This window comes from Lutjanus erythropterus, chromosome 2 (assembly GCF_056507025.1).
Source record: "Lutjanus erythropterus isolate fLutEry1 chromosome 2, fLutEry1.hap2, whole genome shotgun sequence".
NCBI lineage: Eukaryota > Metazoa > Chordata > Actinopteri > Lutjaniformes > Lutjanidae > Lutjanus > Lutjanus erythropterus.
This window is the reverse complement of record NC_139318.1, coordinates 17,217,326-17,240,659: the sequence shown is the minus strand read 5'-3', so window position 1 is coordinate 17,240,659 and position 23,334 is coordinate 17,217,326. Positions and strand designations below refer to the sequence as shown.

Sequence of the window (23,334 nt, the reverse complement as noted above, 5' to 3'; positions counted from 1 at the left end):
TCACAGTGCACTTCACTCAGTGGAGCACAGAAAATCACTTACTTCTGAATGTCACCAAAACCAAGGAACCGTACAGGAGTGTCATCCCATCCTCCTCTACTGTTCCACATGCTACTTCACCATGTTCACCATCACCAACAGAAATAAACTACTCAAAATTATACACATCACCTCTAAAATCATTGGTGTCCCTACTCCAAACTGCCCGGCCCTTATTAGCAATGCCATCACATGCAAAGCACTTACAATATCACTGGACCCCTGCCACCTCCCAAACTAATTTTTCATTGTCCTTCCATCGGGCCACAGATATAGACCCCTGATCTACATGAGCTTACCTCCAGCTGTTCAGCAGCCTCTCATTGTTTCTGCCAAGTAAAGCTGAATATCAACTCTGTCTGTCAACATGCAGTGAAGACTTTACTGAGAGGCCTCAAACCAGTGAGAAGAGCTCAGGGAAAAAAAGGCAAAACAGAAAGTGAGAGAACCCAAACTATTCTACCTTTGGTAGAACATAGTGTGTTGAACATCAGAGTTGATTAAGAAGATAAGTTTTCAGGGCTTTTAAATGACAGGAGATCACCCTGTTAATTGGTTTTGTAGTAATTGACTGTTGTCTTGTCACTGTCATTACAGTAATTTTGTAGACCACATGATTAGATGTATAATGTTTACATTTCCCATATTTGGTCATATATACAGTGTGTCCACAAAGTCTCTTTACAATTTAAAAAATGTATTACAAAAGCAATTGATGAGATATGTTAATCAGATTTGTTCTATGTACTCAGTGGTTATCAAAGTTTTAATCACTTTCATGCTTCACACAGGAAGCAAAAGATCACTGATGCCATTGCCACTATTGATGAGGCTGTGCTACAGCAAACATGGCAAGAAATCAAATGATGTGCAAATAATGGCACCCATATAGAGGTGTATTAAATGAGGCAAAAAAACCTTCAATATCTACTTTTCATTTTGTAATAATTTCCACAGATTGGTCTATTCATACATTTGTTAAATTGTAAAGAGATTTTATGGACTGACCCTGTAGTTCTCCAGGTACCAGATGTGGTCTGAATTTTGATTCATTGACAAACACACATCGCAGCATAAATAATCATAGTTAAAATACTCAACATCATGATTTTACTAAGCCCTTTATGACTCCCCACTATGTACCCACAAATGGTGAAATGAAGCCATGTCTGTGCATATTATCCAGTAGCTTGTTGCCAGGCTACAGTGTGAATGAAGGGGGGTTAGGAGAGGATGCATAAATGATCAAGTCCAGCTTATTAATCCTTAGTCAAAAGGAAGCAGCGAAGAGAAAATGACAATGATCTCATCACATATTGAGACAGAAAACACAGCTCTTCAGTGGACATTCAACTTGGCCTGATGGCTACACGACAGCTGCAGTAGCTCTGTGTGCTGCTGCCTGCTGCTGGGTTGTCTGATAAAGAGCGTGTGATGGTGACTCTATGGTACAAAGTCATTAGCAATCAGATTTTCCTCCCTAGGGCCTGAGAAGTGAAGTCATTGTGTTTCCTGAAAGCAAATACAGTGTGGTGAGGAAATGACTGTACGGTGACACAGTTTGCTAGCTTGGCATTGTATACTTTGTTTCTTAGATGTGAAATAATACCTGAGCTGAATAATTCCTGAGTAAAAGTGTTTGAATTTGTAGATTCTTTAAGCAGATCTTTAAGCAGTTTACTCTCCTTTCTTTTAGTTGTCATTGTTACATATTATAATTGTTCACAGGACAAAGGCCACCAGTGTATAACTGACGTGTTTACATGTGCATCAGTGTCCTGGTCTTGAGCCTTATCCTGATTTAAATATGGCGTTTATGTGAACATGAGAAACCAGATCATTTATATCTTTGTATACATGATTGTAACCGTTCTGTATCCAGGTTTCTGATCATGTATGCAGATGTATCTTGATCTCTCACCATTTCAGTCACTCTGCTCTGTTCCAACAACAAATTTTCAGAAACCAGGATCAGGTGTTTACATTCCACAGTATCCTGGTTTCAATCAGAGTACTGCAGGCTGCTTTCTGGACCCAGGATATGATGTTTACATGCACAAAAAACCAAAACAAAACCATGATACTCATGCACATGTAAGCACACTCACTGTGGGGACTTGTACTCACACATACAGGTATGTGTATCTCTGAGGGGCCCTTTACTGACACATATGCAGGGTTTTCTATCTTTGTGGGGACTTAATCACACATACACATACAGGTTTTTCTATCTTTGTAGGGATTTTTACTCACAGGCATACAGGTTTTTAAGATACAAAATCTTTTTCAACACATTTTTACAATGCAAGTAAATAGGAGCAGATGCCACACAATGTACACACTATACATACATGCATCACTGACACACATATTTGTTTCTTTATCTTTGTGGGGACTTTAACTGGCACACATACTGCACATAATTACGTACATAGCTGATAAACACTCACATACATACATACATACATACATACAGACAGACAGACACTGGGAGACACAGTCACTAACAACTTCCAGCTCTCACATGCATTTTCTTCAGAAAACAAGAATAATCTCAGCAAGCCTCTGTGGATGCTGATTCTTATTTTTAGCTTTCAGACTAGCAGAAACAAACAATCTGAAATCATATATTAAAATAACATAGAAAAGTGGTTATCTGACATCATGAAGCAAACCTGTTTCTTATTTATTTATTAAGAGTTTGTGGTGGCAGCAGCAGGCAGGTGTGTAGCAGGGCTTTCTGCTGCAGCTGCCTTCTCAGGAAAATCCACTAGAGGGAAACATCTGCTTACTTACAGTATCTACAACTCTTGACAGTTTGGTTTTTGCATTATGTGTTTTTTTTTTTTTTCTTTAAACAGGCAGCATAAAAAGGCATCACAGCAGTAACAACTGCTTCTAACAAGTGAACAGATGTTTCCTTTTCATTTCGTATACTACACATTTAAATTTAATTTTCTTGAGTGGATAGACCACCGAAGAAAGCAGCAATGAAAAAAATGCTGATACAAGTATTCCCATCAAAATATACTTAAAGCACTCATTATGCAGAATGGCCTATTTTGTACATTATATTATTGGATTAGTATTATTGTTGCATTAATAGTACACATAATAAAGTGTACATCACTTCAATGTTGCAGCAAGTAAATGGGGGACAATAGTTATTTCTTACAAACTGCTGTGTAGCTTGTGAATTTCCCCTCAGGGGGCATGAAGTTTCATCTTAACCTGTGATAATACATCATTATTTAATTGTTGCTGTTTTTTTTGCTTTATTAATCTAAATTTTCAAAGTAACCAGTAACATAAATGATCAAGTAAAGGCAGTGGAGTAGAAGCCATAAATTGGAATATTCAAATGAAGTATAAGTACCTCAAAATTGCGCTTAAGTACAGTAGCCTACTTGAGTAAATGTACAGTACTAAGTTACTTTCCACCTAGTGTAAATGTAGATCTCATGAAGTTGTTAGTATGAAGCCGTGACAACAGTTTAAATTGAGATGATATGACTATGTTATGCTGCATTCAGTCTTTATAATCTATTGCTGTGCTATATGCTCATTAAAGCTTAAGTAAAACAATTATGTATCGTATTAAGTAAGAGATACATAGCTGAAATTATCTTTACTTGTAACTTACACAGTGTGAAGTGTGACTAAACTGTGTATCACTGCAAACTGCTGTGTCTTTAAAACCTACTCTGCTCTTGGCTCTTTGCCCAGAAAGTTCATTTCCCATTTCCCCATCCAGCCACATGGACTAAGCTCCGCCACGCAGAGAGAACAAGTATTTTCACTCAGAGAGCGGCACCTCAACAGCAGTGTGAACGCAGACTCCCTGAAGGACCTCTGTCACTGACCAAGGAGTTTTACATCCACTTTGTTGTGAAGGACACAAACCTCTCAGCAGCTCCATCACAGCCTGTCAGCCCTCAGAGAAGCCGAGGTATGATTTACTCTCTGACACTCAAGCAACTAGTCTGGCTGTCAGGTGCCCCGTTACTCATATCATTATGTGCTTTGAGTGTTTGCTTTAGTTAACTGTGTGTTTTCTGTTATTGATCTGCTGACTTTTGGACTTTTTTGGACTGTCAGATGACTCATTGAATGTGCTGTGTCTGGTTTAAAAAGTCCTGCTGCCATGTGGGAGCTATTGTCTTTTGCATGAACACAAAGCCTCTTTTCACAAATGTATAATTCCTGTCACTTGTCAACCCAGCAGTTTGTGGTAGGTGTTATGTATAGAGCTGTTAAAAGTATTTCTGTTGCTCTATGAAGAATCACAGTAACAGGCAGGTTACTGAAAGTTGAGATTTTTGCCCTTGAGGAAGAATTAGTCACAAAGATCTGTATAGAAATAACTTTTGCAAGAGCAATAAGATTCAGGCTAATGGTTTGATTTACTCAAGTTCTCACAGCAGGCAGCAGTGACCAGGCTGTATAAACAGGATGCTAGTCTGTACATACACACTCACACACACGCTTAATGCTCTGGTTCAATGAACAGGCTGGGGCACCGGCATCAGTGCTCATCAGTGAGATGTTTTCCTATAAACTGACCGGTTTGTTGTTGTGGATAAGTTGCATGGAGGCTGCATCATGTGAGCGAGTGTGCCGCTGAGGTTTCTGGAGGATTTTCTGGGAAGATGAGGTCACAGGGAGACACACCCAGAGGCCCGGGCTCCGAGAAGGAAGGGCCGGGGGTGGAAGACGTTCAACAGCAGCGGCTCTGACTGAGTCACTTGCTGGGAGGAAGGCATAGTTTTGTTGGAATTTCCATTCAATTGTGGTATTTGTGTGGTATTTATACTGAGACGCATGGCATGAAATACATGGGAAGGGCCATTTCCCTCTCAGGTTCACTAACAGAAGCCTTATGACAGCTCTAATAGGATTACATAATGTACTTAATGTGTTTTATTTTTTACACAAGTGAAACTTCTTTTTACACATAGTGAGTCTAATTTCTCAACATGGACAGGCCCATTTTGAAAGTGGGTGCTTTATTGAATAAAAAACATATTCACGCTGGAATGTGCTTGGAATGAGGACCATTTCCTCTCAGCCAAAAAGACCAAGCGGGATGACCTGTGAACTTTTGGAAGCATTTAAACCCCCACTTCCTGACCTCTCTTCTCCTCACACGAGCATTCACATGCAACAAGTGCTTTTTTGTGCTGGAATCTTATTTGACTTCCTCCCAAACAAGTTTTGAAATAGTGCGATTGGTTACATGCTATGTTTTTGTGTGCTTTGTTGTGATTTATAGGGGCTTGGTTACCGGCATGGACGGACGTGGCTGGGAGGGCTGACTGAGCCGGAAGTGAAGTGGGGGGGGCGGAGGGAAGTTGAGTCAACACAGGACTGTTTCTCAGACTTGTGTCGCTTCTGGTCTCGTGCCTCTCAATGGAATCACAGGCACAGACTGAGATTGCAATAACACAGATTTGCAGACACAGGCAGACAGACTTGGACGGGCTAAAATGAAGTGAAAGTGAGTTGAGTCTGTCTGAGAAGGATTATGTTTGAATCCGAGGAGAGGGGGAACAAGTGTAACTGAACTGAGGCTTAAAAAAATCTTATTAATATTCTTCATAAAGAGTTACTGCAGTGGAATATGTACAGTATGACATCAACAGTAACATGTGAAAGAACACCAAGTCATCAAGGTTTTGACTATATCATGCTGGGGCCTTGCAATCAAAAACATGCTTGTTTCATCTTTTCATCAGTTTAACCGGATTCATCAATTTATCCAGATTTATTTTCATATATATTTACATACTTCCCTACTCATCACTGATCCAGGACCAGATGGTAGCATAAACAACTTTCAGTGGTGCTCACTCCTTTGAACTGCTGAGAAACAGGGCTATTTAAGGGTGATAAAAAACCCACAGCAGAGAGTGAGAGAGTGCACAGGGAGTGTCACAGGTCAACATGATATAAACCTTTTTTCATCATGAAGCCTGATTTTGCTCCACAGCTCTGTGGTTTACTGGAGACTCTGTTAACAGTGGCAAAAAGCTAGATACACATTATACAAGCTCGTCTCCTGTATGAAACAAAAGAAAGATCCGTATAATCATCATCATTAATCATGATCATTATAATAAGAAACTTTCCGGAGATAATGACTTAGGATCTCAATATAATGGGAAAGTCATTATTCAATATTTTAAAATAGAATCTAACAATAGGATGTATATGATATCTCCAAATCCAAAAAAGTTGGGATTTTGTGTAAAAATAAAATAAAAATAAAATGCAATGATTTGCAAATCTTTTTTGACCTATATTTAATTGGATAAGATACAAATACTGTTCAGTTCAGACTGATAAACCTTGTTGTTTTTTGTACAATAGATTCTGCAACACGTTCCAAAGAAGTTGGGACAAAGACAACAAAAGACTGGAAAAATGCTCAAAAACACCTGTTTGGAAGATTCTGCAGGGAAACAGCATAACGCACTGTAATAACAGCAATAACAACACTGATATCATTAAAAGATTCAGCGAATCCAGAGAAATCTCTGCATGTAGAGGGCAAGGCCTAACACCAACACTGAATGCCTGTGACCTTTGTCCCTCAGGTGGCACTGCATTAAAAAATGTCTTAAAAACCCACATAATTGTAAAAAGCACAGTACATGGGCTCTGGAACACTTTGAAAAACCTTACCTGTCAGTAAACACAGCCTGTTGCTGCATCTACAAATGCAGATTAAGACTCTATCATGCAGAGCGAAAGCCATACATCCACAACATCCAGAAACACTGCTGATTACCTGAGATGGACTCATGTGATGTGGAAAAGTGTGCTGTAGTCTGACAACTCCACATTTCAGATTGTTTCCAGAAATAATGGACACTGTGTCTTCCTCTTGCCCCTAAAATGATGAAATTCCAGACCTACTCCTCACACTTTGTAGTGTTCATTTTATTTGCTCGCTCTAGTAACTCAGCGTGTAGCCATGGTAACACAGGTTAGCTAGCAAGCATATAGCAAGAAGTCCAGTTTGTTTCAAAGGGAAAAACAAGACTTAAATGTTCCAAGAAAACATCAGTATGTAACATAGCTAACAGAAAAAGTGTGTGTGTGTGTGTGTACATTCAGTTACAAACAGTGTGTGCAATTGGGCATTTGTACTGGGAGTGTTTTGGTGCCAGCCCTGTCCTGATCTGTGCATCACATTTATGCAATGCACTCTGTGGCAAAACATTACACGCTACAGTGGAGTGGACTATAAAAAGAGGACGCCCATCTGTCTGTAGAGCTATTGTCTTCATTTTGTGGATGTTTATGAGTGCACTGTACAGCATATTCCACAAGGACTTCATTCTGCTACACAGCTGTTTGACTCGCTCTGATAAACACATTGTGACTGGTGTTTCAAAGTACAACAAGCTGTGGTCAGCTCTGACCAGAGCAATACACCAGCCAAGCTCTAAATGCTAAATTCTAAATTCTAAACTGCAATTCAGGTCTTTTAAATAGTGAAACCGTCATGACATTTTCCTTGCTGAACTGTATGTCTGAGGTATATTTTCCAAAATTACAGACTGCAGTGAGCAATGCTGGCAGCACGGCCTGACCCAACCCTTGACCATGATGGAAAGGCGTAGAAATGACGTCCTGCTCCGTGAAGGGAAACTATGAATGATGATGATGATGATGAAGGAGTTGCTCCCTTACTATTACTATGTGGTCGCTCTGACACACAGCGGGGAAACTCTACAGAACACAGACTCTGGCAGTGTTCATGGTCTACCAGTTGATGTCAGGCTTCACCCGATTACAGACCAGGATTAACCTGTTTGTCTGGACATTTTTTTTCTCCCAACCTTCCACAGGGTGGCAGAGCCATGTAAGAGATTACTGTAACACTGTACTGCCAGACCTTTTCAGTGTGAGACCCCTTAAACCAGAATAAAGTCTACTTCCGATCCCTCAAGTAGCCTAACCAGAGTTAGGTCATATTCACAAAACATCCCAAGGCTAGTTAGGGGTCCTAAAAGACTCCTAAGTCTCTAAAACCTGCTGACAGTCAGCACTGCTACAGATAATGTTCCTCTTCTTCTCATTTTGGAGGATATTAAACATAGAAATAACTTCTTATAAGCAAGTTTTGATCAATTTTTTTTTGTTGATAATACTCAAATAACACAGGATGCACAGCTCTCTAATTCTTGGATGCTGGAAAAATTTAGTTTGCTGTTAAACTCGTAATATTTCAACTGTCTGTGAGGATTATTCCTCAAATCAGAAGAATGCACACCTCAGATCTAAAGTTGGTTGACAATTTAGTAAATATACATTAAAGAGTCACCAACTGCAATTTATAAAAAGAAATATATAAAGCTGACTTCATGGCCATTGACGGATTATCTGTAGAAATGACTAAATGTATATATTTATTTATATCATCAAAGGATGAAGACTTGCTCAGAGAGAAGTATTTTAAATACTGTACTTTGTTTCATACTGTATATGAAATTTAATTTCATTTAATTGAGTTGATTTCATTCTATTTGTTTTTATCGAATTAAATTTATAATCTAATTTAAAGGACCAGTTGGATTTAGTAGCATTTAGCAGTAAGCTTTCAAATTGCAAAGATCTTGTCTAACCCTCCTGTTCCAAGAGTGTAGGAGATCCTACAGTGACTGCAAAACTTGTGAAAAGCACAAAAGCCCCTGTCTAAAAGAAGTGTTTGATTTGTCCATTCTGGGCTGCTGTAGAAACATAGTGGTGTAACAGCTCATGATATGGTAATGAACATAACTATTCCATTTTTCAGTTAATAAAATGTATTTTCTAATTTAACTTTGATTGTTGAATCTAATCTAATTTGACCTAAGCTAGTCCAAAGTAGTGTCTTTTTATGCTCCTATGTATTTATGAATATTTTATTTTACAGCCACTAACACAGACTGCAACACTGCAGTCACTAACACTGCCTTTTCTAAAATATCCTTCTATCCTATAAACATAAGCTGCATTACTGATTTGACAACATACTGAAAGTGACAGAACCATTTTATTTTAAGTATGACAGTCTGTGAGACTTAATGTGATTGATTTTTAACCGTAGATTAAACCTTGCTTTGACAACTCCTTCTTGACTCATCTTAACCATCAAGATTTGGAGTGAGGACACAAACACTTATCTCAATGCCGATCTATTCACAGTAGAAACATACTTCTGTTATCTTCAGATGAGACACTCCCTTCTTCTTTGTCTAATTCTATTTTAAAATGCAGCACACAACAGTGTTTTTACAAGTCTGTGTGATTGGGTGGGAGTACGTATGTGATGTGATGGGTGGTATGAAAAAAGGGGATGACCTTGTCTTGCTCCTTGACCTTTGACCTGTGTGCAGCTCAAAGCCAGGAGGTGTGGAAAACAAGTAGTCATTATGAGAGTCACATTGTGATGGCAGGTTTTAGAGACTGTGTAAAAATTCCAGGTGGTTTTCTTTCTAAACTTTCTCATCATATCTGTGGATTCTTCATGTTTGGTTAAACCAATTAGTTAGATAGTACAACCTGATCAGCTTTCTTCCTTGCTTCATGCCACAATCTTCCTCCTCCTCAGTGGCAGACTCAAGTTTTTGAGGGGCAGAGGTGAAAAAACAAAAAGGGCACCAGCTGTAAGCAGTCGGGTCAGAATGTCAAAAGTCATGACGCTTCTATGGTGAAACAGTTCCAATCCCTACTACAACCACTAGACCTTTAATTAAAACTATTAACTCTTTTGGCATTTAGAGGAATATAGAGGCCAACTAATTAATAATTATGTATATTTATCTGATGAGAGGAAATAAAAGCAATGAGATGGTCTCTTAACTCAGCCTTAATTCATTTTTTTCTGATTTCTAAAATATTTAACGTGTATGCTTTCAAAAACACATATCAAGATATTATAAGCTGATGCAGAAATGGCAGTTATAGTGGTCAAAAATTCATTACCAATACTTATTGATTAGGACATTGTGAATTGGGTCACTATCGCTAGTCATTTTGAGTGGGTCCGCAAGAAAAATGTTCAGGAAACACTGCCCTCGAGGGCACTTCCTCACATTTTCTCCATTGTTAGAGCACCCTAGAGGGCACTTTTTAACATTTCATCCATCAGAAGGGCCCCTGCGCTTGGTTTCCCCTATCCCATAGGGCCAACAAAGTGTTGCATTGTTGCAGGAAACTATGGCAACAATTTTGAATCTGCTAGTACTCCGTCTATTTCCACTTTCTTAAATCCCAATTGTTTTTATGTGAGAGATGACAAATTGATTTGACAATTAGATTTGTTTTATTGCAATACAGGCTGAAGCAGGTCGTGAACAATCACAAGGATTAAGAGCACAATTTCCTGTCACATAACCCAGATTTTGCTTCAGCTCCAAACCAAGACCTGTTCAACTTGTTTCCACTCGCCTGTAAGCATAGAATCCAAGGAAAAACGATTGCCTCAGGAATAGTCACATTTTCTCTCTGTGAGACAAGTGAAAGTATATTATCTCTGCAAGATTAATATGTGCTGGCAATACTTATGTTGCACAGATTTCACAGCTTGCATATTTAGAAAAATGCACTTCAACATGCCCAGCAAAGCAGAATTTACTCAATTACTAGTACATTATTATTATCATGCCAGCAGGCCATGGATATGACTCAAATCAGCTGATTCTGCCCTAAAGAACTTAGAATCACTTCAAATGTTTAGTGTAATTACATTATAAAGAGCCTTAATCTGAAAGAACAGTTGGCCCAGTGTTCCTCTGAAAGCTCTCACAGTGTCAGGAACTGGTCAAGCCAGATAGATTTCTCAAAAGCCCTGCAAGCCACATCCTCACCCACTTTATCTCATGACTCACAACATCTTTTTATGGCTGAGACTTTCTACCCAATACAACCAGGCAGAGGACACACAGGAGGACACAGAGCCGATCCCTCCCAGCTTTATAACACTACAGTATCAGCTGCTCAATGTTTACTTCCAGTGTATGCACTTAGGTTGAGGGAGGAGACTTGAGGTGGGAGGGACAGACAGGAGGACCCACCTGTCAAGTCAAGAGAGGAGCAGAAACCTGACATCAGAGCACCGCTGAACAGTCTCAGAGGAGTGCAGGAGGAATAATGCCTACTACTAGCTGAGAGAAACACACTGGTGGAGGTGTCTGTCCATTGACTACAGAGAGGGAAGATCAAAATGGGTGGAAATATAAGTCAGAGGAGAAACAGCAGGCGAGCCAGCTCAAGGAGCCACGCCAACAGTGTCGCGTGAGTCAAATCACTCACCTGTTTGATGCTGATTTTACAGTGCGTTATAGAGAATCTTTACTTACTTATACTTTGTCTTAATTCATTGACTTAAAACTTATCTTGCTTACAGTTGAACCAGTCATGAATGATGTGTTTTGCCTCTCCCACATTACTAGTTCATATTTATTTAGTATAATAGTAGCAGTAGCACTAACTAAACTCACATTCTTTTTCCATTTGACGTGAGTGGCCTCTGTTACAGCGTACACTTGCATGCACATGCAAATATTCACACACCCTCAAAATGAGACCACAGATAAAGACCATATACAGATGGACTGTTAAGCATGTTTGCTCACTGGCCTTACATAAGTATGTGGATGTGTGTCCATGTGCTTTTGAGCAAACACACCAGTGACAATAAAACTGACAAGGAATCACGCAGAAGCAAAAGGTTGGGCATGTTCAAAATTTAACGTGCAAAATTTTTAATAGAGGAGTTGCAACACTGTCACACCAAGTTGTTGTAACTGGTTTAACATGACTGCTTACAGGGTTGTCATAACAGATACAGAGTTTTCTCTTCATGGCATGATCTCATTGTGAGAAATATAGCTTCACTGTGTTAATATTTGCTTGAGGCAAATCATGTCCTCTTTGTTCTGGCAGCTCTGCTTTCCCCTCTAGATTCAACTACAGACACACTGGAGTGTGAAACACAGACTGCTGCTTCTTTTTGGGACTGTAAACATTCCTCACAGATCACTGACAGAGGAAGCAAACATGTTCTACACCCAAAACATTGTTCATGTACAGTACTGGACAATCTGTTGATAGATAGTGTTGTACAAATTGACAGAAAAATCCTGGCGACACAAGTATAGCCACATTCTGTGTCTTCCGTGATGTTTTCTGATGCTGAAGACAAGCAGAGGAAAATACTGGTTCTCTTTGTTCGTTGTTATTTACAGAAAGTGTATCACATTGAGGTCTCACTTAAAAACTAGACTGTGTGTCTTCATAAGATTACCTGTCCATAAAAAAGGATAAAGGCGCAATATATGACATTCACTCACTAGATGTCAGCAAACAACTATTTGCTTTGTAAAGATATGGTGGAATAATATCGTGCTGAGTAGAGAATTAAGTCACACACCCTCTGATTGTATTGTAATCCAAGCTTCTCCCTTTATTCGGTCTGAACGTGCATGCGTTGTAGTGCATGTGAGAGTACATTATCCTACATTCATGTAGCTTCAGAATAATTGGCGAAATTAGTTCTGGAATGGGAAAATTTACATGAATGTCCCCTCAAGTCAGAAGAACTCCAAAAACCATGTTGTAGACTATTTGCCTAGTTATCTGTTGACATTATGTACCCAGAAACATGGCAGATAAGATCATGTTTGGTTGATAACTGTTAATGAATTCATATAATGCATATCAATGTTTTGCTCACATGTAATTTGTAATATAATATAACCATTTGTTGCTGTCCACGTAGAGTGACAGACATAAATGCATAGTACATGTGAGCTTCTCTCTGTCCATGGCAACCTGGTGATGTTCTCATATTACAGCTAAACAGTACACTAAAATGTTTATGAAAATATTTTAGGTGAGAAATAGGCAAAGTAGTAACATAATCTTGACCAATCCTTACTGAGTAAACAGTGCACTCATTTATTTTGGTCTGAGATACTGGTTGTGTACTGCGCCCTCCAGTTGGCAGTGAATGTTGCTTACAGCACCTTTAATAAAAAATAAATAACATCTCAGAAAGTAGAGTCCCTTTGCTCACACGCATCAAACCTCCCAGCTTTTAAATCCACGATAAATATAAACACTGTCACTCATTCCTAACTTTGGCCGTCTGTATCCTGTGTGTTTGTCATCTCAGTCTCTTCCGCTCTGACCCAGGCTTTGGGTGACTTTTGGGTCTGTGTTTTAGGTGAAAGCACGTCAGACTGGCATGAATCAGCAAATCTCTCGCGAGCTTTTTCCCAGTTCTTCTGGTTTTTTGATTTGGTCATGGAGACACTATCTAGAGACATGGTGGCACCAGCCCCCAGACCTGACTGGGACTTTCGGATTTTCAGTTCAATCTGTGTAGAAAGCAAGGAGAAAGAAAGAAAATAATTTTATTGCTTCACAATACATTTTAGTCAAAACAGAATCTGCCAATGGGACATCATCACATCATCCTACCGGAGCTTTCATTCCAGTTCCCTCTTTACCAAGTCCTTCTCCTTTCTTCCAGCCCATTTTTTCCAGCATTTTATGTCCTTTATTGACTTCACTGATCTCCCTTTAGGAAGAACAAGTAAGACATCACATGATTACCACTTCATCCATCATTTGCGTTCTTTAGCATGTAAAGTTATAGACATAATACTTACTCATGAACAGAAGCGGGTGCATCATCTCGTTGGAAAACACCCTCACTGCCCACGGTCTGTCGTCGAGACTCGGCTCGGTCCCTGTATCTTGGGTTCCTCAGGGCTTTGGCCTCCTCGTATTCGCTGCTCTGTTTACAGAAAAGCACAGAGGTGACTAGCTGCACAAAGAGAAGAAAACGGTTGAACTGGCTGCCGAGAGTCCTGATAACACTCACCTGCAGGCCATATTTGGCCTTCATCTGCTTCAGCTCCTTTTGTCTTAGTACTTCTTTATCCTCTTTGGTGAGAGTGGAGCCTTTGGGAAAATTCACAGAAAAGATAAATCTTCCATTCTGAAATTATTTTTTTCTCTTTGTGAAAGTTCACACAGAGCCTTTGTTTGAGTAATAGTTCAGAAAAATGAAAAAGGCTTTATATCAAACGTGTTTTAACAAGTTAAGGCTCAGTATATCACTGCTGTCTCACCTGTCTGCTCCTCTCTCCTGTGCTTGCTGAGGTGAGCCATCACCTGACCAGGCTCACACCCATCACAGGTATCAGTCCCCGAGTGGATATGGAAGGACAGCACGGTCTCTCCCATCTTCACCTCATCGCCGTGCATCAGTGCATGTGGCTCACACTTGGTTTTGGGCTGCAGAAGAAAGATTTGTATATAATGTCATTGCTGAGTTTTGGTTTTACTGCATTATTTAGAGGCAACACACTGACAAAATGTTGACCTGTAAGATCCTGTTGCCATTGATGACGGTTCCATTCTGACTTCCCTGGTCCACCAGCATGTAGCTCTGCTGCTCGTGGTCAAAGTAAACTTCAGAGTGGAACTGCAACCAAACCAAGTTCACAGTTAAAAGCATAACATAACTCTGCTATAGGCAGATGCATTATGTCGATACTGGAGAACAATGCCAGTGGAGAGGTGTACCTTGCTGACTCCCATTTCCGGTATTCGGATAGCATGGTCCATATCTTTCTCTCTGCAACACAAAGACAGTAGGTTGTTTTTAACAAGTTTTCAGCACCACACAGGCAGGGTGAGCAGATTTTGTCTTTGACTAAGAAAACCTAAAAGAAAATGAATGCTGTACAAATCGTCTCTCATTTTATGTGTTTTAGATGATGACAGACTATTGCTACAGCTAGCTCTCAGGCTGCAGTCAGCTCAACTAAAATTAATCAGGAATCAATGAGATGCATTAAAAAAACCATAAATAATTGGACCAATAAGCAGAATCGACAATGGTACTGGTATCAATAAAATCTGACCAATTCCCATCCCTAGCGCAAACATTTCCCACTGGCAACACATTGTGCTTGGTATGAAACTATTCAGCCTCTTACTGAAATGTAACTCCTGCTGCCACATGACAAAAGAGAAAATTGCACAAACCTGCCGATGGTGGCTGCAGAGTCAGCTGTGATGATGAACAGAGTGCCCACCTGCAGCACTGGAGATCTGACAACTATCACTCTGACACAGGGTGGCCAAATGTCTTTGGCTGAAAGAAAAATAAACCCATTCTACTGTCACAGCAACATAGCAACCTCAGAAAGCTCCAGCTTCAGAAACCAACGAGTGACAATCTCATAAGATTCAAGTTACAACAGATTAAACAAGTTTACACAAATGCGTAACTGTGCAGATGTGTGCCCTGAACAAACTCTGACTGAATTCAGTTTGTTTTCTCCTCACCTTCCTGACTCTGAGTCTCCATTTCTGAATTTGGGCTTTCCCTGGAGGGGGAGCTAGACGATGATGAAAACGAGGGAGTGGACTCCCACTCATCTCTCTCTGACTCCGTGATCTCACCCTCTTCTGGTTCACTGTTCCCCTCTGAGTCATCGCTTCGAATCGGGCTCTTTTTCTTCTTCCGCTTTTTTGACTCAGATTTCTTCCTTTTCTTCTTTGATCTACCCTTGTCATCGCAGTGGGAACCATTTTTCTGCTTCTTCCTCTTTGATAAAGATTTGTCACTCTCCTCCCGGTGCTTAGAAGAGTCTTTTCTACGTGGAGCCACATCTGGACTGCAAGATCTTCGCTTCAGTTTTCGTGATTCAGTGCTCCTCTTAGTTGTTTTCTGTTCGACCCAGTCAGTTTCTTCTTCTTCACACTTAACCTCATCAGATACGAGTTCCTGCTGTCAGACAGTCAACATTGAGATTACCACCTCCAGTGATGTTCACTGACAGCGGGCAAGCTGGCTTTGTAGATCCCTTGTTCTATACCATGTCTGGCACCGTTTTTGTACAGTTTCAGTCTTCAAATACAATTCATTATAGACGTCCAGCAAAAAACAGGATTCCCAGGGAAATCTTCAGTGATCTAAATATTACTTTACATCCTGATTTATAAATACAGGTGACCAAATCTCTCAGTAATGTGTGGTTTATGACATTGTACAGAGTAATAATGCTAGTTTTCACATTATTAAAGCTGAGGTAGGCAGTTTATTTTTTGACTTTTAGCATAAGGTAATTCAAGTGGTCTGGGAGAAAACTAGACTTCTGCTCCTCCTCTGGGCTCTGTTTTCAGACTTCAGAAAATCTAACCAGTGAGGGGAGACTTTGGCCAGTCACAGTTTGGTAAGATAGTTGATTGTTGAGTCTAATTCCCAAAAAATAACCATCTTTGAGACACCAATAAAACAAATTGCAAATCCTTTTTGACGTATAGAATATAACAGCAATATATTTTAATGTAATGAACCTCATCAACCTCATTAACAGTATTATATTTGGGTAAGGGGCATCCTAGAAAGGCACAGTTATTCACATGCAAGGTCAGGGCAAGTTTAACCACTTTGTGAAACACATAATTGTAAAGCAGTTGTTCTACATTGGGGACACTTTGAAAAACTGTTGTCGGTAAACACAGTTTGTTTGTAAATTATTGCATTCTGTTGTTATTTATGCTTTAAACAGTGCTGCAACTTGTCTGGACTGGGCTTGTAAAAATAACTATTCTTTTGAATTGTTTTGCATGTTGATATTAAAGAGGTACCTCTGTAGGAAGCAGTATTCCAGTAAGGAGAAATCTTCATTTTAGCCAATGAGTTAGTCACCTCTTGCACCTAGGTCAGAGGATAATCTTTTAGTCAGCTACCCTCAACATGTATACAATAAGAAAAAATACAAGCATTTGAAGACTGAGACCAATAAAGGTAGGGGAACTACAAAGTCAAAGGCCAGCTGTCAGCCACCAACTACAAAAACCATCTACATGCAACAATAAAAGATCCAGGTGTTACATACCTTATTGTCCTGGTGTGGGGTTTTCTTGAACCCTCTCTTAGACTTTTTGCCTTTCTTTTCACTGGTGCTCTTGTCTTGGCAAGGATCTGCAGCAGTTTGTGCGGTGGGTACCTCAATCCTGGAATGAAACTGGTATCGTCCACTGTCTGCATCATAGTAGTAGTAAATCCCTGTGTTGGCATCATAGTACAACTGACTAGCCTAAGAAAGGGAAAAACAGATGAGAGCGCAATGTCAAACAAACAAAAAAATTGAAAAAATTACTGAGAAATTAATCTGGCTAATTTTACTGAAGAGGCTGTTTGACAAACCGAGTCATAGTAGAAACCTGTGCTGTGATCATAGTACATCCCAGTCATCTCATCAAAGACAAACCCAGTCTGTGTCATAGCCTCTTCAGCAGTGGCCCTCAACATATCAGCTATGGATCCTCCATCACCCTCCTGAAAGAGACAGTGTCATTTATTAGTCAAAACGTAAACTCCAGTTTATAAATTAAATTTATCCACTCATATCAACATCTCAAATGACTCACCTATTCCAAGACAGTAAAAAAAAAACATTAATAATTTGTAATTACTTCTGGTTCAAGTAACTCTTTAAAATAAGTATCTAATAACCAACTTTTTAATAAAACAAACCTCTGTTGCAGCTGCAACACTATTATCAGGCTGAGCTGGTACATCAGCTGCTGCTGCTTCATTTGGTGTTGAAACCTCTGTTGCCTCATTGCCATCGGTTGTATCGACTGCTGTTACTGTGTTCAGGCCTTCCTGGGTGTATGAGGCCTCTGGGTTCTGATTAGAGACTCCATAGTAGTAGTTGTAATAATCTGGAAAGACATATTATAACAGGTTGCTCCTTTTGTGACCAACTGAAAAGATTATCTAATTTATTCAATGTACATATGAAAGTAACACACCAGTTTCTGTCCACACATATTCTTCTGTCTGAGTTTCACTGTCAACTCTGTCTTTATCTCTCTTCTTCCGTTCATGAATCTCTGCACTCAGCTGGTCAACCTGAAATGATATGTTAAATTAATTCAGTTGGCAGACATTCTTGAATTATCCAGTGTAATGACACAATAATAGGCTTGTACTGAATCACGTATTCAGGATTTTCTGCATTTTAATTATCAAGAACCCTTCTCATTCATTGTGCAGTGAATTTGAACTTTTAAGATGTTAAAGATTACTGAAGGCAAATAGAAATATTTACAAGAAACCCTTTATCTCAAATGCTGTCAAGGCAATTAATGAAATTAGGATCCCATAGACTATGATATAGGGTGGTGTGATGATGTGTGAATTGTTATTAAACAATAACCATTACAAAAAAAGAAGAAATTCTGTCACAGATTTAACAGTTTTACATTTATAACTACATTAATATGCTGTCATCAACCAATTAGTATAATCACAAGGTGAGACGTGTTTGATCTTAGTGGTTTACCACTGCTGCCAAACAATTTCCTGAGGGAGACCCTTCAGTATTTGACAGTGTCATGACACAATGCATTTTATGAGAATAGCATGGACTGCATTACTGTGATTCAGGGCTGCACAATTTGTTGATATATTAGCAAAATCGCAATAAGAATAGATAAAGAAGAAGCTGCAATTTTTTGTTATTTGCTACAAACCCCAACAAATGATTTAATTTTTTTTTCAGTGAAAATTAATTATTACAGTTATTATGATGCAAAAATGATCATTCCCACTAATCCCACTCATATCTGCAGCAAAATCTGTCAGAAAGAATCCAGTGTATATTTCGTGATATGTTTAGAACATTTCAACATTCAATTATTCTAAATTAATTTTTTAAATGGTCAAGAAAGGAAAAAATAGTATTGACAGACCAAAGTATTTTTTGCCGATATTAACCATTAATCAAAGCATGGATTTACAGTATAAATACCTATGTGTGTGTGTTGATAAAAAAAGAAGATAGACAACATTTCAGCTAAACAACCACACTGTGGTCAGTACTGAGGTCACACTGGTAATTTCTCTAAGTGTTAGTACGCACTGACCTGTTTCCTCAGGTCCTCATTGTAGCTCTCTGTGCTCCTCTGCAGTCTTTCGGACTGGTTCAGTTGTTTCTGTAACTTTACCAGCTCGGCTCTGCATTCATTGAGCTCCTGCTTCAAAGACTCTACTCTCTTACGGAGCTCAGCCACTTCACACTCCGTGTCCTTGTCTCCATCTTCGTTCTCCATTAGGTCAACTGAGGATGTTAACATTCAACTTTTTAATTCACACGGGCTTCAGAATATTAGCCATAGTTTACGCAAGCAAGTTCATCTATCTGCCTCTGGAGATCGTTAGCTAAGTTTTGACAGAGACAGTCGAAATCATAATTGGCATTGTAGAACACAGCACTTACGTTAATATTAAATAAGCACACATTATGCTAACTAACCGTTCACCATGGTGATAATCTGATGTTATACAGTTATTATTAGCTCTGTGTGTGAGGTACACTTCTTACCGGTTGCTTCGTTTTCGTCTCCTCGACAGTGAATTTCCTCTCAGCACGGCATATGAGCTGACCTGAAAGTTGAAAAAGGACATGTTGTCACTACCCTGTCTTTCCGGCACAGTTGAGTACATGTTTTAATGATAATTAGACAGTTACAGTTATAACCGTGGTAATGTTTACTGTCCACCTTGCTCGCAACCGCCATTTAGCTACTAGCTAACGGAAGTACTTCTTCTTCGGGCTTGGCGGACTTCATTCCTCTCTGTAAAGCTGACGGTCGTGTCTGGAAGGTAACCCCAGACGCGCGAAAGATCTCGCGAGAGCTTTCGTCAACCTAAACCATGATCTTTCCCAAACACTAATCAGGTGGTTTCCGTCTTTAAATCTCCCAGATCTTACACAGCGTTGTCACATTATAAGACATAATTGGTTTGTACAACTGCATAATGAAGAAACGTGTACAAATCTCGCGAGGGTTTGTGAAATCTTGGGTTCCCTTCCACACACGACCGAATCGGACAAAGATCTAAGAACTTTGCTGCCACCCATCGACGAACTATTTTCTTAGCGTATTAATAAAAACTAGATAGAAAACTAGATCTTCTATCTGTACTTTTCTTCGCGTTACCCTAAGTTCCATGTCCCTTCGTAATGCGTGATTTATGTCATTCATGGCAACATATTTTACTCAGGAGCCGGGTTAGTGTCATAAAACAAAATATAATGTTCCATCTGCCCTCAGTTTTCCCAGTTTTCCACTCCTTTATATTCATTGTTAACATTTTCTACAGCAGTCATTTTTATATGAAATGGCAGAGTAAACATATGTTACCAGTGATACTAAGCAAGGTTCTCTTTAGGTCAAACAGAGTGAGGGTTCTGCCATTGTGCATGTTGGCTCACTGGAAAGGCTCTGATACACTAAATAAAACAGGACCTCAATTAATATCATTGGTAACACTTGTCTCTACTCACCCTACTGTTTCATATCAGTATGGCTGCTGTGTAATGCACTGATATTCTTCCAGCTGGGGAACAAATGACACTAGCCTGTGATGCATTTTAATTATTTATTTTAATTTTAGAGGTTCATGTTTGAGTTGCCCAGTGTGTTTGTGAATTTGCAAGAATGTATATTGGCACAGTAAAATAAATCTTCTTCTGACATTGTATGACATATGAGGACCCTTAAAATGTGGTTTATAGACCTTTGACTGAGTGCGATTATGCACTTTCACCACTAGATGTCACAGCAGGACACAGATCCAGATATTTGACAGTACAGAGAGAAACAATGATATGATGTGTGAGCGCTTAAGAGACCTAAGATACTAATCTCTGGCAGGATGTGGTCATCTGTTTAAGTCAAAGCAAAACATTTACAGCTAGTAGTTTTAACTGCTATGATGAATGTTTTTCACACACTGTTCAGTTTGTGCCTCAGCTTGCTGGTTGAGGACATAGTCTACATTTGTAGTATTGGATGCTGACGTTGGCTCACATCGTCTGAGTCAAGGACCCTTGCTCCACTTGCCCTTCCTCTTTCTCCTCTGTTCCTCAAACACATGCATAACTATTCCTCTGGTCGCATTTGATTCACTTCCTTCCTCTCTGCATGTCTACACTTATTTTAGCCTCCAGTGGAAAGGCTGTCCACTATTGTCCTCTAAAACAGAACACAGTCTCTATTTGTGGTAAGAGTGTATTTAAAGTATTGGACTGTGCAAATATTATCTTCTGTCATTAGTCACATTTGTTCTGAGACAGTCATAATTTAAGTTGCTGTGTCAACTGAGAAAACCTGAAAAACAATGGTTTGAGAAGGGCCATGTTGTTTTTGTTCTAGTTTAGTGACTTTTGAGTTCCTCCCACCGTGTTTGAAATCTGAGCTCTTTTGGGTTGTGTTTGGATTTTGGTGGGACGTCAGACTCCTTGACAGGACCTCTAGAGTCTGTGGTGGTGGTGGTAGAACAGACTGTGAGAATGAGCTGGTCTTTTATCTTGAGACACACACAGCTGCCTCACGCTACCCACTGATGTTTATTGATGCCATTTTTAGACTAGAAAAGCAGGCATAAAGCTGCCATCTGTGAGTATGACTGGTTTGTTTTAAAAGGAGTAGAAAGGATGACTGTATTCAGCTCAGTTCTCTTTCACATGTTTCTAAAAACTGGCAGCATAGTCATCATTTTTTTTATTTTTTGTTTGGGATGGTAATAGGAACCTTTCTTATGTAACCTACTTATCCCTGGATAGTACGAGTCTTTACTGGCCTCTTGTGCTGGTGCAGAGAACCACTTAGAATAAACAGACAATCCATGGAAACTAAGAGTCTCTTACCACTTACAAACATCAATTTATTGTGAAAATTAACCACACAGACGTAGAAAACACTCCACCGTCACACCTCCCCTATAAGGTTTCTCATGTGTTATAGCTTTGTCCATCAGTCAGTCAGTCAATCAATAAGTGTTGATCAAGGACAAGGACTACCACTCATGACACACTGGAAGACAGTAATCTTTTATTCTATTCAGCTTGAGCCACTGACGTTCTCCACTGTGGATCATTGACTGATCAAAAAGGAAAGCCTTGTGCTTTTTCAAGCAAACATTTTACTGTCAAGAAATAGATACTATCATCAGATTAAAGGCACACCTTGATCCATATGCTGTGGTGATAATCTCTTTGTACTGCCCTTTAACTACTACTTGCACATGATCAGAGCAAGTAGGGATCCTCCTCATCATTGCCCCAACCTCAAGCTCCTCCAGACCCAGACAGTAAATAAGTGGGCAGAGGACAAACTCCACCCTTTCTGGTCCACTGTGGAAACTCTGAGCCTGACTGAGGCACGTGTGTGTCTGCTCCTCCACTGGAATTTGGGAGGAGTTTAGCTGCTGCGTGGTGGCCAAGTCAAACCCTGGAGGAGTTTCTGGATGGGTAGGACACTATAAGAAAACAATACACACAGGATGCATAATAGAAAAAAACAGCAGATACACAGCACCATACAGGTGTTCAAAAAGTAACTAAAATGCTTCAATTGTGGGTCAGATTAGACATTTATAAGTTTTGCCTATCCCCAAATTACTGAATCTGTTACATGTGTGAGTGACGTGCTTCTTTTTAAGATGGGGTTTATCTGTGTCATTATTTATGAGACTGCTCCCCTGACATGATGAATGAATGAAGAGTTTGTTATACTGTCTCAACTACAAACGAAAGGATAGATTCACATTTTTTCAAGTCTATCTATGCAATACTCACTTGTCCATCTATACAACAAAATAGTAATTAGTGGCTTTGATCATACGTTCTTTCAGTACTGGCCATGAGGACACCCCTCTCTAATGTGATTCCAGAGATGGAAGGGGAAAAATCCACAGTATCCAACCAATGTTAAATGTTTGTGGCTAACAATGATATCGATGTATTGCATTAAAAAAATATACATATAAACATACATAAACAATAAATCTGATTTATTTCTAACTGTACATACAGAATGTGGCATCTAACTTCTTCTAAAAATCAATTTGTTAATGTTCTCTGGTTGACAAACTATGTAATAGTGACGTTGTTTTCTAAATTACCTCAAACCTATTTTGACATTTCTGTACTGTAACATTTTGTTATTCTTCAGCCAACATATACACTGATACCAATATAGCTCATACCTGCCATTGTTTTGGCCTGGCTGAGTTATCAGTCAAGCTTTGCACAGAGAACTGTGGATTTTACTCCCTATTTCTTACATAATAAAAGCGTCTAGAGGGCATCACTACACAACCAGCGTGGAGAGGAGGAATGATTACATCAACCTATACCTTTTTTAATGTACATAAAAGCATGTAAGAATTGTTTTAAGGCAGTAAAGGCAAAAACTTAG

At 39.4% G+C, this 23,334-nt stretch overlaps 2 protein-coding genes across 6 annotated transcripts in view; one reads left to right on the top strand and one right to left on the bottom strand.

The window, feature by feature from the left end:
• Nucleotides 1–3,797: 3,797 nt before the first annotated feature.
• The window catches only part of tacc1 (transforming, acidic coiled-coil containing protein 1), a 37,245-nt gene continuing 17,708 nt past the window's right edge, over nt 3,798–23,334 (top strand). The window contains exon 1 of one of the 2 annotated variants that reach the window (XM_084730139.1): nt 3,798–3,988. Coding sequence is in view for 1 of the 2 variants with exons in the window: in XM_084730131.1 (XP_084586257.1) it covers nt 11,255–11,325 (71 nt within the window). In the remaining variant the exon portion in view is untranslated. Of the gene's footprint in view, nt 3,989–10,644; nt 11,326–23,334 lie in introns of those variants that run through there. The other variant, XM_084730131.1, reaches the window with a different exon arrangement.
• On the bottom strand, nt 11,763–19,671 carry aggf1 (angiogenic factor with G patch and FHA domains 1). Of its 4 annotated transcripts, none has more exons than XM_084730157.1 (16): nt 19,599–19,671; nt 19,452–19,513; nt 18,994–19,187; nt 17,878–17,977; nt 17,597–17,787; nt 17,267–17,398; nt 16,956–17,156; nt 15,397–15,838; nt 15,094–15,202; nt 14,629–14,680; nt 14,426–14,527; nt 14,172–14,337; nt 13,922–14,001; nt 13,707–13,834; nt 13,516–13,615; nt 11,763–13,412 (listed from the first exon to the last, which is right to left on the bottom strand). In XM_084730157.1, exons 3-16 carry the CDS (start codon nt 19,177–19,179, stop codon nt 13,167–13,169), a joined length of 2,235 nt encoding a protein of 744 aa, XP_084586283.1. In that variant the 5' UTR covers nt 19,180–19,187; nt 19,452–19,513; nt 19,599–19,671; the 3' UTR covers nt 11,763–13,166. The 4 variants fall into 4 exon arrangements, with proteins under 4 accessions (XP_084586283.1, XP_084586291.1, XP_084586298.1 ...); XM_084730165.1 differs by having other exon boundaries at nt 19,630–19,647; XM_084730172.1 differs by lacking the exon at nt 15,397–15,838 and adding an exon at nt 16,705–16,774 and having other exon boundaries at nt 19,452–19,669.